The following is a 24,933-nucleotide window of genomic DNA, read 5'->3' as shown; positions in this document are numbered from 1 at the left end:
AAGATTAAACAAAATCATGTAACTACCAAGTCTAGTTATCCCTGAGACTCCATGTTAAAAAAATAATGCATATAATCTGCTTTAAAAATAATTTTAAAATGTTTAATTTTAATTTTAATAAAAAAATGTAATTGTTCAATCATTTCATCCATTTTAGCAGAACTAAACAAACACAATCTTGAAGTTAAATGCCTTTTATTACACACAAAAAATGAAAATTAGATTCCCAAGTCAAATCCATGTCTTTTAGCAATGGTTAATTAGAATGTTTTGACTGTCAGAGCTGTGGTTTGGGGAGCATGATTCATGAAAAACACAATTTGTAAAATTAAAAAAAATCAAATCAAATTAGAAACTTTAACTTTAGAGAGTGTTGCTTTATTCACATTACTGGAATCAATATGATTGAACTCCTATACACGAATAGTTATATTTAGGTTTTCCAATACATTGATTGAGGAAATAATTAGTTTAATCTCTGGAACACAAATTAATTCATTTTCCATAACAAAATGACAATTTTAATTAAATGAATACCTTTAAAGTGATATATATATAGAGAGAATTTACAAGCCATTAAATAATTTTTTCACTTGTTTCCATGAAAACAAAAATGTTTGCTGCTGCTGTTGAGAAAAAGTGGCAAATGGTGTGATTAAATGATATTGCTTCCCTTTAGTTCACACAGAGGTTACCTGCCTGCAGGCATGAGGCTTTGATTAGGTTTATGTCTTACAGGAGAAAATTTAAAGCAAAGGATATAACACTGGTAATTTATGAGCACTGCAGAAAGAAAATAGCTTTGTCTCCTGTTTAGAAGGAAACAATTTTTAGTCCCTGGACTATAATAAATAGTCAGAATAGTAAGAGAGAAAATCATGCTTTTCTTTGCCACCTCAAGCTAGATAAAGCCTTTAAGACTCGTTATTACGCTGCACTGTGTCTTTGCTCTTAACAGCCACCATAATTTTACTCCGTATTTGGTTTATTTATGGCAGTATACTGAAGTGAGCTTTGTAAAGTTTTACCACAATCAACTGCTCTTTTTCTCCGGAAAGAATGCCTTTTTAACCTTCCTTCAGCTACCACCTTAGTAATTGCACTAAAGCTGAGGTACAGTATTCTGTTGTTATTACCATGCTGTAGTTTATGCATTTTAGGCTTTACACTATATACTGTATTGTGTACATCAGTTAAAACATAAAAGACAATGCTATTACTTATTCAGTAAGTAAAGTGATAATATTTTGTTATTCAATTGTATTTTCCAGTTTAAACAGCAATATAATTTGCAGTGATTCAACACCACTACTTTGCCTAAATGATTTTATTTGATAATTTGTCACTTTGGAAGTTAAGAAAAAAAAAGTTTGCATTAATTTATCTCAGTAATGCTTTTACACACATTCCCTTTCTAATTAATCTCACAAACTGTTAACTAGATTTTTCACAAAACTGCACAAATACATGAATTTCCAAATGCTACTTCAAACATCCCCTTTTACTTTGCCTACTGTACATACACACAACAGGGGAAGAGTCCAAGAACAGATTCTTTTAGAAGCCACACAAGTGCGGCATTTAATTTTCAGAACACAAAATGTTTGATTTGTAAGACAGTGTTTGCAAACCGCAAAGAGGATTATTTATGGATTATTAAATCCTGTTAAATACTTTGTTGTAATGGGATGTTAAAGCTATGGAATGAAGTGAATTATTCAGACAGTAAAAATAAGTGCTTCACTGGAGTAGAAAGCTGTTAATTCATATTTGCTTATGAACATGCTTGTAAGCTTCTCTGTTTGTCTTTAACATTGATATAAATGTACTCACATAACCCTCTTTTATTTTTTATAGCATAGAATATTTAACAATACAAAGCTGAAACTGTGTGGCTAGTTTATTTGTGCCTGTGAGGTATGGAACATATCAACGCAATGGTGCTGTATTTCTGATGAGACGTGATAGAGATTTAAGTTAAGGTCTTACCTGCCCACAGGCCAGACCCATGCCCCTCTCTCCCATACCATGTGGACAAGATAAGTTTAACTCCAGGGCATCTGCTTCAGAAGCCTGTTAAATATGGAAAATGCAAAACTGTAAAATTATTTTTTGGTTAAAATGCAGCAGGATTTATCTCAAAGTTTGGCCTGTGGGTTATTTTTGCTAGTTTTGTGTACCACAGGAGTTGAGCCATTCTGTAGACATTCATATTCTCAAGATACTTCGAGACAGGTATTTTTAATAACACATCATAGAATACTGCTGGCTGAAAGCACTTTCTCAGCAAAGTCTTCACCAATCATCATAACAAAATTAAAAGAAAAAAAAACAGAATTAAGGTTATGGAAGATTTATTTGGGGTCTATTAAATTCTAGATAGAAATTTATTCCAATGCAGTGTTAAGAATATTTTAAAGCTGCTTCATTAGCGACCACAGCAGATGTTGACGAAATATCTTTGATATTTTTGTTTTTCCCAGTAAAACTGGACATTTTTATAAAAAAAAAACAAGTATTCAAAGGTATGGACAAAAAGATTTCAGATTTGGAAATTTCTAAATTATGACAATAAAATATACACAAAGCTGAAGGTAGACATTATTCCATTTGGATTACAGTATTTAAAATGTATGGATTTTCAGATGCAACTACTGACAAATTCACAGCAAATCATTATGAAATTAATGAGACATTTACATCTTCTAAAATGTATCTTTTAAGACATTTACATCTTCTAAAACTCAGCAAATACAAAAAATACAATTCTCAAAGGCTGTTACTAGAACTAATAGCAACATATCAACATGGTTTAAAAAGCAGAGGGGTTTCTATTTGTGAGCGGTATAATATTTGATAATCAGTCTCAAAGAATAACGGCTAAAAAAGAAGTTAAAATTAGCGAATGGGGGAAATAATTTATTGACTCCGTGTTTAAAAAGATGCTATATATAATGATAGAGTGAGGAGTCTAAAGTGTTTGAGCTGGAAAAGCATTTGACAGGCAATTACATTTCCGAAAGGGCTTTAAAATGCATCAGAAGAGGGATTTAAACAATTACAAAAGCTCTACAAACCTGCCAGAGTTAGTCCAGCCACAGATTTATGATTTTCCTCAAACTGACAGCCATTAGAGAGGAAAAGAATAATAAGCATTTTAGCCTTACAAAGAGCAGAGGAGCAAGTGGCATGATAAAGCCATTTATCATAGTCAGCTTTAAGAGTGGTAGAGCTCATGTCAAGCATGGATTCCGCACAAGATTTCATGGTCAATTAGGCGAATATAGGTACAAAATGGACACAATGCAGAAAGATCGCAAAGCTAATTATCAATAATGTTTAATTTCACCCCTCTCCACTAAGCCCTTTACGTTAAGAATATTTCCTTCGATGTCACAAAAGAAGCAGAGACCTAAAACTGAGTGCTATCATTATGGATCACAATAAGAGCTTTGGTATACTTTGCAAGGCAAAACCCGTTAGATAGTTATTATTGTCAGCTTAGTTTACGAATAAAGGAAGAAAGGGAAAACAAGTCCTGTGCTGTGATGCAAAGTGTGTTGCAGCAGTCACAGATATAGCTTCAGCTCCTGCTCTTGCATGTAAAAGGAAGTTTTTTTTTCTTCCCCTGGAGCAAAAGGGTAAACTCAGAGTAAGAGCTCACTGCTGCTGTTACAAACCACCATATTCCTAATCCCATCAAAGCAGACATATATTTTAGATATAATGTTAACATATATCATACACATGTAAACATATGCACATACACTTGGATAAATGATGGATGATGTGATACTTGTATTATATGAATTTTAAATGTGTGCTTTATGAAGTTGATCATAAACATAGAAAGAATACAGGCCTGGCACTACATTAATATTTATATATGCATTGTATGGTGTATTGATTTTCCATGAGGAAATGGTCCATAAAAATATGTAGCTGAAAAAAAAGAAGTGCACACTGAGAAAGCACTTGACTTATCCTACAAAAGGGCTGGAGGCTTACAAAATGAATACACATCAAGCCTGGCATTACTTTTGACAGTGTTTTACTACTCCCCTAAAATCTTTCTCAACAAAGTGTTGAAATTATTTATTTGTGTTTAACACTTCGAATTGTTTTGATACCCATTTAATTAAAAAAAAGTATCCCTTTGGAATGAATGAATTAATGGCAGTGAAGTAGGAACTGTACTCTACTGTGGTCTTTTCAATGACTCCTTGAAATCTGACTTCAAAGGTAATATCTCTGTTGTTAATTACCGTATTTCAGGTTTTTAAATTTTGGAATCACCAATATTGTTTTGTTATACAGTCCCAGGTTTATATCTACAGTTAATTAATGCAGCATTTTCTAGGTGGTATCAGTGCCCCAGGAAACGAGGAAACCTTGCTCATTTATATCTGCTCGATCCTGTTGGTGTACTCAGCCCTGGTAACAACTAGCTAATGACAAAGATTCGCTCACACCAACAACCACTGTTATCTGGCCTATGTGGCTAAAATAATACTGTGAAAAATTATATTTACTCCTAATCTGAGACCTTCAAATTCTGTCCCTACAGTAGGTACAGACATTATGAACATGCACAAAGAACCTTCTTTTACATTTCTGAATGTTTTAACATAGACTGCTTTCATTTATATTAATAATAGGTTGATTACTTTCTGTCTTCTCCGCTCTCCCTTTTAGCTGAAGTAAAATGAAAATAAATATAAATGCAACTGCTGTGTCTTTTCAAATACAGGTTGCAAGGTCATTTTCAACAACTTGCAATACCTTACGAGCACATATGGACAACTTTCATTTCTTTTGTGCACATTTTAACAAATGTTTTTTTTTCCTTATGAATAAGGAGTCTTGGTTGAAGGAATGAAGGAATAAACATGTTGAATGCATGCACAACATTTTAAAGGTATCATATCACTAGGATTTAGTAATTATTCAAGACTCCCTTCATGAATATGGTAATGTGGACTGAAATGCTTCATTGAATTGTAATTTCTGCATGCACGTCTACTAAGGAAAAATCAATCATGAAAAGAAGCAAATGTGTCATAACCTTTAGACCCACTTGAGAATGCTCTTAAGAGTTATATCTATTCGTGTGTAAGTTACTGTGCTTCCCCAAAATGCAATAAAATTTAATTCATGTCTTCATTCAGAAAAGCTTGACTCTTAGAGAAATGCATCTACGTACTGTATAAAAGGAAGAATCAGCATAAAGTATTGATCTGTACATTTTTAAATTACCTTCCTAAAGTAGCAAAATGCCTCTATTTTCCAGCAAATTATTGTCATCAATTGATCTCTCCTTTTTAACATTCACAACTGAACATATTTTAAACATTCTCTCATTTAACTTTAACAAGCTATGAGCTACTGTAGAATAGTTTACAACAAAATTCTATTGATTCAAAATGACCACCATGCTTTATAATTAGTCCCAGCACAAAAGGGCAGATCACCTTGTAACCTTGTAAAAGATTGAGAATAAACATCATGATTTAGGCATTTATTGAAATGTCTTTAAATACCTCTGCATTACCCTGTTATATTCTGCAGCATGCTTTTCCGGTAATATTTTCCTGCCCTTTCTCTACAAGAGGCAACATAACTACAACCCTTTCTAACAATACAAAAAAATAAAGTCAAACAAAGATCCTTTCGTCAATTACAATTTCTGAAGCATCAGTTTAATCCTCTACAGTATACTGTATGTCACACAAACTATTGCATGAGCAATGTGCTGAATCATGTCTTCTTTATTAATGCATTAAAAAAAATAACACCTATGAAAGGACTTAAAAGAGTTTCCCACAATTATTAATCTGGCAGAACAGTCAGATTATACAGTAGATGTGCTCTGCTGCAGATAAATGTGCAAAACCATAATATACAGCAATACAAAAACAGACAACTTAAGCTCAATTTAAACACAAAGGTATGATGCAATATTCAATACACAGGAATCCAAAAAAAGACAGGTAAAAATATTTTGTTTAAGACAGAGAAGATATTTTTTACTCCTCACTAAGACAATTTCAATTCTATACAAAAACTTTTGAGTACTCTCCTTAGGCAAAGAAATGTGCTAAGTGTTGCCTCATAGATTTCAAAGAATGAGTGAATGGTTTACTCTTCTTGAAGACTGAGTTTCCATGGTAACAGGGATTTATTTCATCTTCCCTACAAAGGTAGTTAAACAGAAAGCTATAGATGCAAGAAAGACAAGTCACACAGTCACAGAGGGATCATACCACTGATAGGAGGGCAAAGATTCAATATGTTGGCTTACTCTCTCTCAGACTGTTCAAAGTTTTACTGTCTGATATTTCCTCAACATATTTGGAAAATTCATATAAAATATAAATCTACTTTATGTCCATAAATCAGATAAACCATGTAGGATTAGGGCTGGCTTGAGCTCACCAAAGAAAAAAAAACTACACTGAATGTCACAGCATGAAATAGGCATTGCAATTAAAATCTGCTAAATGAACTTACTGTAGCAGCATGATAAATTTACTGTGGTACAATAAATGAACTACAACAGTGCATACCAATCCAGGAAAGGTACACACAGTACTCCCAAAATGCTATATTGCAGCACAGTAACAGAAGAACAGTACTTTCAAAGTCCTGATTAAAATCAATAAGGTGGTCAGATGACAGGAGATACACTACGACAAGGCCTGTGGAATGAGCTAATTTGTATTGAATGCTTGAACACAGACACTGACAAAACTTGTTAATAAAACAGGTATGATTCCATGTGCACAAGTACGATTCCATGAGTGAAAAAAATAAACAAGTCTTCTCACAGACACGGTATACTGTAGGAACACTCATAAAACGTATACTCCTTCTTCATGTTTTATGCACCTATAATGCTCATGTAATGATCTAAAACAAAATCGTGACTGAAGGTGTGAATGTAGTTTTAAACACCTGAATCACATACACCCAACAGTAAAGACCTGATTCCAGTTCTTGTGATAGGAAGCTTGTAATGGTGAAAACCTGTGCTTTCTTGGATAAAAGGGTAACATGATAAACTCTACAGTCACAGACAGTTTGAAGGGGAAGATGAATTGTATGAAAATCACAAGGCACTCTTCTGAAATGAGAAGATTGTGGTTTAAAACATTCTTCTATTAATGTACTGTATTAACACATAATGTAAATGACTATTATTTGTATTTAATTTTAGGTGATACTGATGCATTAATTTCACTAAAATACAAGACTAAGCAGCAAGACACTGTGAAATTAATACAATTACGAGCATCCGTGAATCCTCATATATTTAACTGTTTAAAATGCATAGTGTATGCAACTACATTTGTATGATATTAAGATTGTGAAACACTATGGATGTTTGTTTTATCAGCAAACGAACCATGCATACAGGACACAGTGTGAGAGAAAAATGGAAATATTTGTTTTTCCTTAGATCTTTAAGCAGAGTTTTTAGTATTGTGACTTTCTGATAATTTAATGAGAATCATGTGCATTTTTTTATTTGAAATTGGAAGTTTTTACATGTAACAGAATGGCAGGCAACATTTCTGTACATAAGTTTTATTATGGAGTTTATCAAGAAAGGCATGCTTCTTTGAATAGAATCCTTACAGTTGTATTTTTCCTAAACAAAATTATTAACCATGAATTATTACTAAGGGCCAGTGGGTATTGCATTGTAAATGTCTAAGGCATACAGCACTGGAGACGTTCCATTAATTTGTGCCCCTTAGACTAAGAAAGTAAACAGGAAAGAACTGGAATTAGAGCTTTCAGTGTTCACAGATGGGAAGATCTGAGGTGAACAAACGGCTCACAGTCGACTCGCCCCAAAACCCTCCCTCCCCACCAGTTTACTCCCACAGTTGCATCTGTCTCCTGCTTTCATGAACTTGGCAGTGCCCTGCGAGCCAAACACCAGAAACATTTAACTATGTTATGCAGTCAAAATCCAGGATTAAAACTTTTAAGGAGTAATAATTACACTTTAACTAGCACTTACACTTTAACTAGAGCTTAGCATTTTATAATAGGCCTAAGTCACACATTATTTATTATTCTAAAAGCTTAGCATTTTTTAGGAAATACACTTTAAATTAATGTCATTGCTAAAACAAAACTCTTAGAACACTATGTATACAGACAAAAAAAACGTTGACACCTTAAATCTGAAACAAGACTTATTTGGCGAACTATATTGTTAGTTACCAATATCTAGTCAGTATTATAAAATATATCTTTTTTAACTGAAAGGTCCATTTAACCCTTGCATTTTGTAATATTTCCGCCAGGATTCCAATATGTTCAAAATGTACTAGAACAATGCATTTATATTTGCATGAAACAACAGGTGGTATTTCTCCCTGGAGAATAGTGCAAGCATATGCCATCTGAAATTTAATTTAATGTGCTGACGTTACACCACAGATGAACTGACATCTTGGCTTGTGACATCACCCACAGCAACAACTTTTCAAACGTTATCAAAAAGTATCAGCAAAAGAATATCAATAAAAAACTGAAGGTTTAGCTTACTTTACCTCTAGTCTCTAACCTTAAATCAAAAAATGTCTCTTTGATTCGTATCTATGTTTTTTTACATTTCTTATTTTCTTTTCTTGTGTTATCTGTTTTCACAAAGTGTCCACTGGGAATTTTCTCCACTCATACTGAAAGACATTGTGTCCTGAATGTGTTTGCACAATAAAACATCTTCACATTGTGAAACATAATTGGTAGTATTTACAAAAATATCCTGGGGTTTTGTTGTGTTAATGACTAAATGTATTTTAAATGGTTTCACTAGTGAGGCATACAACTGTGAAAACATGGAGTTCTGTCCATCTTTTCTGCTGAAAGTTGAATAAGCCCACTCACTGTCCCTTATGGAATATACTGTACAGTATGTTTCAATACTTCTGGTTCATATGTATATACAGTGTATACAGCATGTATAAAGATGTAAAGTAAAGTCGAAACTCAGTGGGTCACCAGGCTAGAGTTTATCTCAGTTTCTGCAGCATGATGTAGAGTGCTGAATTTTCCCAATTGGGACACTATTCCATTACTGTACAACAGTGGTGTGTGGAGATGGGGCAAACCCATAATCTTCATAAGAGCATCTAAAATCTTAACCACTAATCTACTCTTTCACCAGGGAACACCGCACTAAAATACCATAATTACAAGGATGCACACAACAAAAGCAAACTGTATTTTATCGAAAATAAAAATATGCATATATTAGGTCATACTTTTATTTTATAGAATAACTGTAGAACAATTTGGTGTTAAAATCTAATTTGCAGATAATTACTGAAGGCATACAATTTTTATTTTTAGTTAAAACAATATCAACCAGTAGATAAATACTTGAAAGGGCACTTTATTTTCCAAATGCCAATTAACAACATTAATGGTACAATTTTCCCTTCATAGTTCATTAGCTATTTTCATAACTTCATAAATATACACAGTACTAATATATTGCTACCTGTACTATTGGCATTACTGCTGATACTGGTGTTGTGTTATTACTTATACTGGTACTGCTTTTAACATTATGAAGAACAGAATAAACATCTGAAATATTCAGGTTCCAAAAAACAAATGAGAAAAATCACTAACCTCTGCCATTTTAGAGAGTTCCATCCAGTCAGACTTGTTATAACTGCACATAATACTGGCGATAAGAATCTGAAAAAGGAGAAAATGGGAAGGTAAATAACAATGACTGATTTGTTTCAGTCTATCACACCTTACGGAATTAAACAATAGAGTCGATTTTATGGTGAAAAACGTTTACAATTCAGCTCGTTTCAACACATTCGAAAATGGATCTGAAAGCCATTATCTAGTCTTTAAAAAGACCAGTCTCATCCTTCCTCACTCAAAGTCACAAAATCAATATTTATAATTTACAGGATCAAGACAAATCCACTGGTGTGCAAGCATTATTAAAACAATAAAAACATCAAAGTGATGGTATTAGTTAAGAGCCCTTTTGTGGTATCACTGGATTAGGTAGGACTATTTTCATTTTTCTCCTCTAGACACTCAATAATCTTGCCATAAAAAAGAAAATATAGAACCTTCTTCTTCTTATTGCTTTGGTTTTAAGTAATCACAAGAATGAATAGACTTCAATATATATATACCATAAGTGTAATTCACAAAGGATACAAAATGTCTCTGGTTGGAAAGCCGGAAATTACCAAGCAGGTTGGTGTTTGATTTTACAACTTACTTCACAACTCTGTAAAGCCTGGATTGGTTCATGCTCTACATCCACAGCAGTTTCTAATAAATTATAAATATTGATTCAATGCAGTCGAGGTAGAAATGAATAGCAAACAATGTGAACATTTTCTACCCTGAAGGACGACAAATTTTCAATTGTTATAATAATGTACCTCCGATATTTAAATGACCTTATCCAACTATAGTTCCCCTTGCAAACATGTACTGGCTTCTGCTGCAAAGGTTTACAGACCTGTGAACCTTTATGTCTATAGTACTTCTCATAAAAATATGCAAAATAATCACTGCTTAGAGCATACCAACCATACCACCAGCAAAAAAGAAAAAGGAAATATTAAACATGCAGGACATACATTTTCCCCAGAAGAAATGCCAAGTTTGTACTCAACAAAAATTAACTGGCTAACAGCATATCCAAAATTGGTTAGTTCAAGCCCTTTTCTCCTTGGTGAAGGATTGAGTTAGTACTCTAGCTATGGAGGCTGTGCATGAAACTTACTGTCTGTGGCACAATGGTGGAAAAGGCTGACACCATTGTTTGTGCCTTTTTCCTATTGAAAAATTGGGTTCACTGGCCTAGTAATGTAGTTGCGGTGCCGTGATGGAAAGCAATATCATCACAATACCTCTTTTACTTCATTTGCACACATCAAAAGGGATTCATGAAAAATCTGATGATAGTAAATGTCTTTTACCAGCACTCAAAATACTGATTACTCAGTTCCTTACGGTAATAACACAGGCTTGGCAATTGGAATTTTTTGTTTATATTCCACATTTATATAACGTGTAGGTGTCTGATGTAATACTATTCAATCACACTTAATTGAATGTATTTAAGCGCAGTTGTACATTACCTTACCATACAAAGAAGTATTGCAGTGAAATATGGAAGCAGTCTTTAATTTCTGATATATTATTTTAATTTCTGATCAATTAAAGGCAGGTACAACTCACCTGACATAGTTAAAGTTCTTATCTGGAAAAACAGGTTTATTAATTCTTGCAAGTCTTTTTTTTTCAGCAGGTACTATTGAACTGAAATATGATAATTTATCACTTTCTGATCAGGACACAACACAAGCACTTCAACATAAGAAACCAAGCAAGTAAAAAGAGTAAAGCTTTGTGAAATTATGCTGCTCTCATGCTTGCTAAACTGGATTAAACAATACTGTAATGTGTGTGATTACCCACTACTATTCTTTTGTATAGCATGACAAAAACAAAGTATGAAGACAGCTGTAATTTCCTACTGTACATGTCCCTACACCGAACAATAATAATTGTGAAGCCTTAGTATTAATAAAGATTTCACACATTTTTTCTAAAAATGTTAAGGTGACCAGCTGGGACCATCTCAGCAACAGTTACTAAACACTAAACTTATTTTTTCACTATTATGCTTTTTTATAATTTATCTGTCTTTTCTACAAGCTTCTCTCCTAGAATATTCAGTTCCTGAAAGAGATTTCCAGTTTTCTTTGCCTTTCTGTCATATGAATTTGAATTCCACAAGCCATTAGCACAAAACACCTTATCATCTCAGATTTGAACATGAATTTGCATACTAACCTTTATTGGTTGCTTTGGCAGTTGCTAATAATTTTCTGTGACAAATGTGCCAGAAAGGCATGATCACCATGTTATTTAACATTCAAGTGGTTTTATGGAGGAGGTAAAAAAGCCACCTCCAGTGTCCATATTGGGCAATATGACCACCAACAATGTTCATATTAAAATCTCCTAAAATGTTATTTTTGTAAAGTTCTTATTCATACAATTCTTATTTACATATGTGAATTTGAGGGTGGCACCGTGGTTGGCATTCCTACCTCGCAGCACTGGGGCCCTGGGTTCAATTCCCAGGGTGCTATCTGTGTGGAGTTTGCATGTTCTCACAAACATGTGAAGGAAGCATGGATTTCCTCCAGTTCTTTGGTTTCATCCAACAGTCCAAAGATAAACTTCTGGTATTTGCTTCTGAGAAACAAATTGGCCCTTGTGTGAGTGTGTGTGCGATTGTGTGTCTGTGGCTGCCTGTGCCCTGCAATGGACAGTCATTCTATGAAGGGTGTAGTCTGTCCTACACACGTTCTTTGCTGAATAGTTCCTCTGTGACCCTGTGACTGGATAAAGTGCTTAGAAAATGGATGGATGCGAATTTGATGGCTAATATACCTAAGGGACAACCAAAGTGAAAAAATATAAATACAATCGAAAGCAAAGCTATATAGAGTAGCATGAAATAAAACATGAAATGGATGCAGTGAGAACAACAGTCTCCCAAAATAGTCCTGGCAGTACTGATTGGAACAGATTCAATTTCAATATACAGTATATGTATGTATTGGTTCAGGTGGGTAGCTGCGTCAGCATGCGTATGTGTATGTATTGTGCTGACTTAGTTTATTCTCACCCTTGCCCTGTCACTTTAAGATTGCATAGGAGTCTCTTTCTACGGATATTCAGTATGGTGCAAAGGAGACAATCTACTTTAAGTGAACATTCACCTCCTTCTGCCCCGTCTTCTTCAAAACCCAAAGCTTTGGTTGCTTCACAATGTTTCAGTATGTGCAATGGGTGTGAAGCATCAGAATACATCAGCACAAACACCTCTCTTTCTTGTTATAACATAAGGTGGCTTTTATGTGGCTCAGGAGGCTGCACAGTGAGGAATTTGTAGACTGCCAGTGTGGCATTAGAGAGTTGTTTGGGAGTGTACAACAATGAGCTAATGTACAATGAACAATGTTCAGAATGCATATTTGTCATGCTTTGCACTAAATGTCTCCTTTAACATCTGTTAATTATGTAATAAATACTCATGTAAGTGCTGTGTGTAATTATACTGTATCTATATATGTATGTATGTACATTATGAACTATGTATACAATCATTATTGGATGTTAAAGAAATTGTGAGTTTACTATTGTAACTTATATACATGCATACTGTACATTATACAGTATAGCTGTGGTGCTCAACTTCAGTCCTCAAGGAGTCCATTCCAGCAGGTCTTAAGGGTCTCTTTAGATCTGCTGTACCTAAAAACTTGGGAAATGTGTTAAACTGCTCCACTTAAAGCAATAATTAGATCAATTAGCTAGTTAAAAGCTCAAGTGGAATGCAAACCTGCAGACACTCTATCTCTCCACAATCCCCCTCCACAGGAGCTGAGCACCCCTGACATCTAATAACTAAATCCTTTTGGGGAAAAATTTTAAACTACACACAAATACTTAACATGGACTGTTTAGAATTAAAAATTTATTTTTCTACCACTTTTAATCAAAAATTAAACTTCAATGCATTGTTTGATAGGTTGATTTATTTTTGTGCTATTATTCATGAGATTCTGCTTCTAAAATAAACACAACCAGACCTTATTGCTCTCATACATTTTAAATTCAATTTTTTTAATATTGGAAGTTTTTTATTGTACTTAATTTTGCTGAACGCGAGGGGAAATTATTCACTGAATGAGTAATGAATTCAGGAGCTACTCTAAGTTTATACACACATGCACATTCATTTTCTGTAATGAATGTGCCTCTTGCCCATGTAAGAGAGTATCACTTGTTTCAGTGTTGTTTCTAACTGTATTCTACCGTGCTGTTACCATGTAGATTTCTGGCACTTGATTCCTTCTGGTGGTGCAGAGAGAAATAAAAATATGCTGTGATTATTAGAGCCCACCCCCGAACATCAAATCCCATTCAGTGAGGGAGTTAACAATTGTAAATCCTGTCATGTCTCTGAGAAGCACAGGAATTATCTTGTTATCAATTTAATAATGGAACATTGAAGTAAGCGATGCCGTCCACCAACACCCGTAACACCACGTCTCCAGGGAAATTCACGGCTGTGGAAACTGTCAATCTCAGCAGATAGGGACATATTAAAAATTGGGGACAATGCACCTTCTCTCCATAAATCTATTCTTTTGGTGCTGGTGTAATAAGAAAATTTTCTGAGACGATAAATGCAATCAATGCAGTATGGCTGACAGCTATGACCTATAAGCCTCACAATTGTTTTTTATTTTTTTTTGTTGTTTTTTTTTATGAATAATTTTAACAAGCAATCTCTGACCTTCACTTTTTTTGTGGCATGCATTCAAATCAGCTTGGCCCTATTTTCTCCAAAGCTGTAAGAATGTTGCACTTCAGGCAAATGAAGTGTGTGGAATAACAGGGCACAGTGACCCTGGAGTCTGTCATGTGTTGACAAAAGTAATAATGGAAATAATCGTTCCTGGCACAAAACAACATCCTGTGCTATAGACTAACAGTAACCAGCATTGTGAACAGAGGAAAAGCACTGAACTCTTTTGTGTTTAAATTAAATACATCTGAGAAACAGCACTTAGGCTGTAATTTATTTTAAAACCATACCACCTTGTTCACATTCAACTTTGATCTGCAAAGAGGTTGTAAAGTACATAATATTGTAATAAAGATTTCAACAGAGCCAGAGCTTTGATCTGCAGTGCAGTATGTTTCTACACTGTCACATCACTAATGCTAGCAAACACAATACAACATTACTGCTCCTTTTAACTGCCCTTTCAGGTGTAATATGCTGACCTTGCAAAAGCAATCCTTTGATACTTCCTCATGTTATCCTGTTTTCAAAATGTTTTATTTTTCAAAAAAATGTACCAAAACGAGAAAGAAAAACAATCTCTACAGAATTTAAAATACCAATAAAGGCAATAGCTCAGATGTATTGTAAAAGCCATGCTCTAGGGCATGATAAAGGCATGCATTTAAAGCTAATGCATCCAGCACAAAACTTATTTTACGAGCAAAGCAAGGTCGGACGAAATCTCACCTTCAACTGAGTTGTTTCAAAAACCAAAATTCCAATTTGTCAAAACAAATTGTAATAAGTATGTATTTATTAAGAAAAAAAAAAGGTTTTGATTGCTTTCACTGTCTAACCAGAATTATTTAGGTTTACAAAGTTTAAATCCAGTAGATCATGCTCTACTGTATATTAACAATTAATACAAAACTGGAAAGCTATTTCCAAAAGTGAAAAAGCGGCCTATTTAGGTTACAGTTATATGTTTTAAATCATGTGTTCCTATACAGAATGTACTTCAAGAAATCCTTAAACAGCATTGTAATGAGGTAGAAATGATTCTAAACATTGACATATTACTCTTTACCGGAAAGGATATGATGTTATTAACTATTGGATTGAAAACTGAGGATTGACTGTTTCCATCTCTAGGGCAACAATAATTAATCATACGTTTTTAAATAAAAAGAACATGATAAACTTAATGAATATTTAGCCAGTATTAATGAGCATGATCAAACAACATAACCTGGGATAAATCTATATTTTAATTATTTTAATCAAAGTTTACACTGAAATTAATATGATATTTAATGACTGAACAATTGCTGATCTTTAGCACATTAAAGTTAAAAAGAGTTCAAATGTAAATATATTGAGTCCTACTCTATGTCTTTATAGTGGTCACGTTTAATTAAATATTTCTCCTTCAGAAACAGAACCAATAATTGATAACCAATAATCAGCACCAGGCAAATGTGGAAGGAAAGCAAACTTACATGTTGTGGGAAATCTGTTTTCAGTTCAGTTATACTCTGGCACCAATATGCAGCTGTCTTTTCACTGATGAGCTCAATATTGAGGAAAGAGCCTTGTCCAGGACCAAAGACATGGCCTGAGGTAGTTCCACGTACAATTCTAGGAGAAACATTGGTGACCAAGTCCTGTGAAAAAGTAAGAAAAAAAACTTTAGTCTTTGCAATATGCTGAACAACATGCTGCAGATTCCTTTTCCTTTTTCTGAATTCAAAATGATCTCATTACAGTATATACTGTACCTTATTATCTACAAAGCTTCAAATGTAAATACCACTGCTTGGTTATTAAATGTAGTTCTCTGTCGAGGTAATGAAACCCTCGAACTGGGCAAATATTACTAATATATTGTAGTTTGATAAAATAGTATAAAGAGAAAATCATCATCCTATTTTTATTTACTGTACATGACATGAACCCAATAACTATTTTATTTTATTAGGAACTACAGTATGAAGCAAAGTTCATATTTTATTACATCTGAAGGAACATTATTTTCAATATAAGCCAGGGAAAATATGATATAGTAAGAGAAAAATAATTAAATAAGTAAATTACTGTATGAAATAAGTGGAGAATTAATGTTTCAGTTTGAATGTCTTTCACATCGGTGAGCAGGACGTTCACCTGCAAAAATGGTAAAACTCTCATCCTATAACAGTGAAACAGTCTATATTTTGTGAAAAAAAGACAACAGAAATTGTTGGCAAATGTTTCCTTGTTGGCAAATCCTGCCAGTTCATGGTAATATCCACTAGGAATTACATTCTTTTGATGTTTAAATTACAAAGATCTTTCCATGTACAGCTACAGTATAGTATAAACACATTAGGAGCTGAAAGCCAGCAAAAAAGCTTAATGTTTTACAAACCTTATAATGGTTCTGGGAAAGTAAAAAAAAGGCTATTCCAGTAAAAGTAAAGACTCCTGTAACCCTGCAAGGGAAACATTTTCTGCCTGTGCCATTCAGGTCCATTTTATCTGACAATAATATTTTTATATTAAATATTGGTATTCTTTTGAAAGCAACAGATCCCATCAGGAAAGGAAGTAGATAAGTTAAAAAATATTATACTGTACATTCTAATCCCTAGTTATTTTTAAAGGTAACATTTTTTACACTTTAATATTAAAGCATGTATTAATACATTATATAAATTATTTTAATTTATATATAAATCTTCCTCTGACAACTTGAAATATTTTTTTCATGTTTAAATTGTTCAAAAAGATGTACGCTAAAGATGTAGTGACATTTTTGGTCTTCTCTTATATGATAAAACCATGGGCCATTAGTATATAGTAATTAAGAACAATTTGCATATTTTAATTAAGAACTACCCCATACAAAACAATTAAGATAATAGCATACTAACTCGATTTCATAACATTTGGACATTTTTCCAACTAGCTAGACAAGAAACCTTAATTAGCACTAATTAGGCCTAATCTGCATACATTTGATAAGGCATACCATTGCCACAATATAAGATTATTTATCCCTTAATCTGCCAAATGCTACTGTTCTAGGAATAAAGGAGGGTTTCACACTCCAAGTGAATTTTCTATGATTTCACATTTCTGTCACTGTCACATCTGCTATCTTCTTAGTCAATGCCACAGTAGGTTTAAACTGTCTTAAGAATGTTCTTGTATCCACAGGGTAATATATCAAGAGTTTAATTCCACTTTTAAGAAATCATTTAAGTGGGAAGAAAGGTACTAGTATTATGAAAGAAAATATGTCACAGAATATTTAAAAGTTAGCTTTGGTAAAAGAGCTATTAATAACATAAATACACAAAATGGAGGCACATTTTATTGTAACCATGGTTTCATCATGAAACATGGATTGTTTGGTGGTTTATCAATAAGAAATGACAAGTGGTTAGCTCACTTTTCTGATTATAAGGGCTTGCTGGGAAATGCATTTTCAAAGCATTTGAAATATTCCTGTAAAAAAGTCACGTAAAAGATCAGCTTTCACAGGATGTTAAATTTAAGAGATAACAGAGTGTTATGTAAGCTTCACAGTATGCTGAGAAAAACTACATAATTTTTATATGTATCTTTTACATTTGTACATTTCCTGAAAAGACAAAAAAGGTGTTGCAAACTAAAGTACAAAGGTATTTAACATTGTACATTGGAATTTAACTGGTATAAAATCAGATTTCGATTATAAGTAGATGTTAAACACACCCATAATAAATATGAAGACTTGACATTCAGTCAATACAACCGAGAAAAGAGAACACCAACACCAAATATTTTTGTGGACTTTGTGGTAAATCATGCAGAACATTGCAGAGCAATTGCTGGAGTATTTAATAATTCCACTTCTTCTTGAGGATATTAATGTATTATGCAGCAATGACTTAAAAAAGTCTATACCTAATACCAAAGCCATAGAGCATGGTTGTTGTTCCATATCTCCAGTTAAATCACAATTCTGGTCTTTAATTATGAATTTTCTTTTTGTTGCAGATATTAACAGATACAGTCACTCAAAAAAATCAAGCTTTCACCATGTTCTAAGTACTGTACATTAGAAACTTCATTGAGCATGCAAGCATAATTGCACATTGGTTAGCATTCTTTTTAATAGCTCTACTAGCACATATTTGTACTTTTAATAAAAATGCGCATTTCTAGTCCTGCTGGAAATGATTTACACAGGTAAAACAGAGGAACTGCACCTTTCAACCCTTAATAAACCACATGCCAGTTATCATTTAAAGATGTTTTGGAAACATACTTTCACATTTGACATTAGCATCTTGTGCATTGTCCACCGAAAACATGCTACAACTGAAAACATAGTATTAAGCATGGAGCAGGGATTACGGATTGGGATTCATAAATGGGAGGCTGTGGACTCACATCCTGTATGGAGCAAAGCTGTTGTACCTTTAAGAAAGATAATTCACTCAGTAAACAGTGCATCAGATTATTATTTGTTATCATTGTAACAAATTACAATTGAGCCACTTTGGATAAAATAACCTGTAAAATAAAGTTAAATTAAAAAATACATATTAGGAATAAAGGAGTCCATTTGGCATTGTCCACAACACTATACAGTATCACATCATTCTTTCGAGTTTTGCACCCCAGTTTCCAACCCTGGGAATTGCTCCTTATTCAGCATAGCCTTGCCAGCAGTTACAGATCTCATTGAATGTTCCACCACTTACAGTTATTTACATTCTAAACAATTAAAGAAATCTAAAAAACATATTTTTAAATATATACATTTTGAAATCTCATGTACCATTGCAGAAAATTAAAATGTTTTTTTCTTAAGAAGTCTGTTTGATATGTTACATAACAGGAACACAAAATATGTCAATCTGGTACCTTGAAATAAGTTAGACATTTCTGTCTACTGAATAGCTCTTGGAATATGATTCTGAATTGTGAAAATAGACATAGCCCTTTTTAATAGACTTGAGGTACCCTCCAGTAAGACGACAATGGTGAATTGAAACAGGCATCCCAGGGGCTATAGGGCAAATATGCAAGTCTGTATTTAATGAAGTTGTGACCCAGGAACATTTAGCTCTTGGCATTATTTATTATCAGGACATTTCTGTACAAGAGTTTTAATATTAAACAACTGGAAACCATGAAATTGCCCAAAGGGACAGAAATGGCTTACTATAAAAACACAGGTGCCGCTCTCCGTAGCAAAAGATAAGGGCTTCTTGTATTTTGTGACACAAATAAATTGTATTCAGTAGAAATTGCCTTGCTAGACATGCACCACATATAAAAAGGATAGGAGCATTATTGTGCACATTTACAAATATTTTCATGGAAAGCAGGAGGTGGATTAAAATGTTCACACAGGAAATGAAGCATGCTTTTTATGTGGCCTTGGTACTATAGGAGTTACCCTTTCAAATCCTTTTCAACATAATGCCTATGAAGGACTTCCAGCTGTTAGTAAATAACACTATCCCCCAGTCCAATAACATGCTGTAACCTGTCAAAAAACAATCTTGCTCTATGCATTCTGTTTCACGCATGTTCAGATTTGGTAACAGCTACTTGTATGTTTTTAAGCTAACAGGGTTTTATCACGGCTGCACAGACCCTTAATCCTTCTATACAGCACATAACCTTTTGAAAGAGGACAGAGAAGATAAATAGCAATCAAATTTTGTGTATTATAGCACAGTACATACTGAGTCAGCCTCTGATTTGTTGACTTAAAGTCATATTTTAAGTAATTATTATACAACGGTTACACGGTTGTTGCTTCGTAGACCTTATCATACCAAATCCTTATTTAAATTTCACTACACTTCAAATTCCACTGAAGAACCACTATTTTTAAGCTGACACAGAAAATCATTCAGCTAGTATTATCTTCTTGACTACAACTGTCATTATCCTGTGAGGCTGAGGTTGGTGGCTATGAATGTTAAGTGAATAAATCTGCTTATTTCATTGTTAGTTTAAATGCATCTCATTTAAAAAAAGTATGTTTGTCACATTTAAAGAGATGAGGCATTGTGGCTCCTTCTCATCTCCTCAGATGCTTCCCTTTTTTTCTCTTTCTGGTAAGGTCAAGTACATATAGAGGGATTGAGATAATCTCAAATACTCTGCCACAAGCTAGCGCTAACTCTACATCAAATGTTTTACTACTCTGAAGTAGAACTGAGTGTTTTCTATAATTCTGTTCTTTTGAAAGGCATACAGAATACGCACGAAAAAAAAAATCCACCAGGCTTCTCTCTGTCTTGTAACTCTCCTCTAATAAGAGGTATAAATTAGGCTTGTGTTTTGTTTTGAATTTGGGAGGGATGAGATTAGTGACCTCCATTTTGATCAGCGTGTTTTAGATCCTTCACTTGGCATTTTGTGCAGTATTTTCTTTTTTACTGATAGTAGAGTATTCTCAAATAATGGGTATTTTTGTAAGTGTTTCCCCAAGCAAGTGTAAATGAAAATAATCATGCACAAATGCAATCCTGAATTTTATTACATATTTTTACCACGTTCCAAATTGCCTTCCTTCTTTTAATTCTTCTCAAAACAGGCTCAGAAAAGTCCCTTAATCACCAGAAATGGTTACCTCTAAAGTATAAGGTATTACCTGCAATTATGTTTTGTTTCATCTTGTCTGTGTTAAAAATCTGATTACTATTTATTCTGTTTTGTTCCCAGTGGTTGTTTCTGCTAAGATGGTTAATTGCTATACTAATTAACTATTGAAGAAAAAAACAGCTTTGAAAAGAAAACCTTTCAGACCTCACTGTAAGGAAACCTGCAGAAGCAAAATGACATTGCAAAATCTTTTGAAACCAAGTAGGAGGAAGGTAGACACCACTTCTCAACTTTACTAGTCCATTCAACTTTCAACAAATTGTTCTCAGAACTCTGTCCAACAATCGCCATTAATTCTCACAATTCCTGACTTATTCTTTGAGCACCCATTTCAGGAAATATCAAAGTTAGATTTAACTGTGTAAACTACTTAAACAGTAATAGGTTTATTCCATGCTGAAAAAAAAGAAGGTTTCAGCCTTGGAGCCTTCTTCAGGTGTGACACATGGACACATCAGCATGGAGAAAACCTATTACTTGTTCCTGACGCAGCTACCCACCTGAACTACAGTAGATAACTTATTAAATTTTGCTCAATTAAAGCTTTTCAATTAAAGCTCAATTGAGAGTTCAAACTGATTAAAACAGTGCTCTATTTCAACCATAACTCCTAAAGAATCAGATGGGAATTTTCTCAACATGGAGCACAGTAACTGAATGAAAAAGAATAGGAAATTGTATATTACCATAGATGGCATATAGTAACAGTGACAGCTTTTAGGTCGTCTGAGTTGGGTGACCCGTTTGGCTAACAGGAAAAATCTAGAAGCACTATAATTACATTACTTACAAAGTCGAGACATTAATCATTATAAATAGCCGTGACAGAAAAGTCGTAGGATTGCTGTTTCAGTTCTCTTCCACGGCCTGACCACCCAACTCATTGCTTATAAACAGTAACTTTAAAAAAATGGCAGGACTGCAACTCTGGAGTTCTGAAGACAATTTATCTTTGTCCATGAAGTGCAGCACTAACACTTGGTATCCTATCATTTAATCCTGTATTTTATAGCACATGCCAGAGTGAAAGTGGGAGAATGTTGCTACCTCTGCGTGGATAACATCATCTGCCTAACACTGTCTTTAATGGATCAAGAGAAAACCTTTACCAGCACATAAGACTCTCCAGAGTTTAAAACTGATTTACCTGTATTTTCAGTGACAGACAGCATTTATGACATATTAAAAAGCTGCATATTTCACAATATAACAGTTTAATTTAGTAATCTTTTATCTACACTTATTGTGGAATATACTGTAATATGTCTTTCTCTATTAAATCCCTTTTTTTGCTGCAGTGAGCATGCAGATATTTCCAGAGATCCCACCAATATTAAGGGTTAATTTTGATAGCTATCAATTCTTCAAAGGAAGACAGTCTTCCCACATATCAGGGGCAATTTCACAAATATTAAATTAAAACAATATTTTTTGCTCCCCACTCAGACTATGTTTAGACGACACAAGACTCTAGAGTCTCACCTACCTCTTTTTTAAACAGGGAAAATGTTTTGCAGATAGACAAAAATAATCATAAAGAAAACCGCAAAACACATCCTCAGCCTTAGATGACTCAGTCAAAATTTCTGTAAATAAATTCATTATTTTGTCTTCAAATTAATTTGGGATGTTTTAGTTTATGTTGTTTAAGTCTTTATCGTTATCCTACTGTTGAGAATATGCTTTGAACTCAGAAGATACTCTTCTATATTTTAAAGTCATCAAACCAGAAAGCTATTTTTTGGGGGGGTTGAATAAACATCTTAGCAGCTTTGCTACAGTGGCATTTGTTGTCAGGGCTCTAATTAGGCTGTAGTCCATGAGGACCTGGGTCAGCAGTTTCATGTGGCTGGTTTACACTGAGCTGATAATACCACCTTTGTTAAAATTCCACGTGAGACACAGAGAGCCACAAGGCCAAGAGATCAGCTGTTATACTCAACAAGAAGCCAACAGTGTGAGTCTGTTCAATCTAAGTGTGCAGTTCAAGAGTGTCCCAACACAGATACACACTGTATATAATATTAAATAAAGAATGCAGGTCACATTCAGACTTTTTGGGTTGAGTTCCACTTCATATACATGCTTAATAAGATTTTTGGAGAGCCTTCTATATTAGCAATACAAAACAGAGAAAGCCTTGTCCAATGCAGCTGAAAATATTCTGACAAATACCGCACAACCACCAGGCAAAAATGAAAGATGAACTCGCAAACTAATTTAGTCTCCCTTAAGCCTTCAAAGCAAATTAGGTTTGGTGCATGCGAATTGTATATAAAAGTCTATGTGTAAGGATTTATTCTTACTGATGTTAGTTTAGATTTCTGACAAAGATAACCTCACCCCTCTTAATCCTCTCTCTATAGCTGTGACTTATAAATCTAAGCAACCTTGAATCCACAACCACATCTAACCAACAAATCTACACACTGGAATTTAGCCTTGATAAACCATTTGACAACTCTCTTGTACAGTGAAAGCGCTCTGGAACACAATGTGAACTAGCCTTGAATTTCAATGGCCTGGCTCTGAATTATTTCTTTGGAAAGCATACAATCCTTTTAGAGACCTTCACTTTAAATTTGAATAGGAGGCACAGTGCAAAGCACAACAAAGCAAATTCACCTCTAGTGAAAAACAATTGATTTTTTTTTTATTAAACATTGTTTGGTTAGAGCAGAATTCAAAGACCACGTGATAATGTGCTGTATCACTACTTCAAATCAGACAAAATATCCAAGTAATGCTCATGTCTGCATCAAGGGCCAATGAATGATGACAAACCAATATTTTTTTCAGATACCTATATACCTATGATGCCACACAAAGAGTTAATAGAAAATGTCTGTTTTTTTAATGACATATTAATCTGTATTGTATAGTAACACTGAATACATTTTTCATGCAGTAAGTGTTCTGTTATTGTAAATGTAAACCTTATTTAAACACCATGAATGTATATTTTAGTATAGATATCTTTTGTGAATGTATATAAAGTTTCAGATTGACAGCAATAAGGGAAATCACATATTTATATATAAAGAGAATATTTATATCTTATGTTCATGAAAACAATGAAAGTTGTACAGTACATAGTCTACTGAAACTTTGATATTGCTCTGCCTCCTATATGTAGTACCAAAGACATGTAAACACATCAGGTGATACAGAAATCAGGTATTAAAGATAAAGCAAGTATAATTTAAAAAATCAGAAAACAAATACTAGCACAATTAAAGAGAGAGAGTAAAAAATAACATTACAGAAATCTGAAATAGGGATAATGGTACAGTAGGAGCTAAACCATGTACAAAAAAGTGAAGAGGAATTCAAAGTGTGCATCCAATGATCAAAATTCAGTATAAATCTAACAGAAAAGTCAACCAAACTAGCTTCCAAACTAGCTTCCCTTTTACAAAGGCCATCTAAATTACATTTTACTCCATGCATATGCTTTCTAATATGCAAGGATTGGAAAAGATACAGTATATAGAGTATCAGGGACCTCCTGCAATAGTAACTAATGTGCATGAATTCCGTAAAATAATATTGTGGAGGAAATTTTAAAAAGCTCCAGCTAATACCCCACCCCAAAAGGAGTTAATGCATTACTGTCAAAGCAAAGGATATTAAGCTCATGTGATAAATGATGAAGGATATTGTATGTCAGTTTGGTCATTAGTCCTTCACATCGCTTTTCTAATCTACAACTTAATAAAGAAAAACTACTGCTATAGCAATTGACATTCCTTGGACTAAAGCAAACAGAGAGAAACTGCTTGTTTTTAATACCAATTATTACCATAGGTAATCTCATCCCACATCCCCAGACTGACAGAATCCTTTTTGAAATACGGTTTCAATATTCTAAAGAAATCAATAATTTAAACCACAGGTTGAAA

At 33.8% G+C, this 24,933-nt stretch overlaps 1 protein-coding gene across 1 annotated transcript in view; it reads right to left on the bottom strand.

The window, feature by feature from the left end:
- Nucleotides 1-24,933, bottom strand: part of LOC102688311 (dihydropyrimidine dehydrogenase [NADP(+)]) — a 201,412-nt gene that overhangs the window by 62,240 nt on the left and 114,239 nt on the right. The window contains exons 14-16 of the mRNA XM_006634975.3: nucleotides 15,877-16,041; nucleotides 9,655-9,723; nucleotides 1,990-2,073 (exon numbers count right to left, since the gene is read on the bottom strand). Coding sequence (XP_006635038.2) covers nucleotides 1,990-2,073; nucleotides 9,655-9,723; nucleotides 15,877-16,041 — 318 coding nt within the window. The remainder of the gene's footprint in view (nucleotides 1-1,989; nucleotides 2,074-9,654; nucleotides 9,724-15,876; nucleotides 16,042-24,933) is intronic.

The sequence above is a fragment of the Lepisosteus oculatus genome, chromosome 9 (assembly GCF_040954835.1).
Source record: "Lepisosteus oculatus isolate fLepOcu1 chromosome 9, fLepOcu1.hap2, whole genome shotgun sequence".
NCBI lineage: Eukaryota > Metazoa > Chordata > Actinopteri > Semionotiformes > Lepisosteidae > Lepisosteus > Lepisosteus oculatus.
Note: the sequence above shows the minus strand (reverse complement) of the source record. Positions and strands in the feature narration are given on the sequence as shown.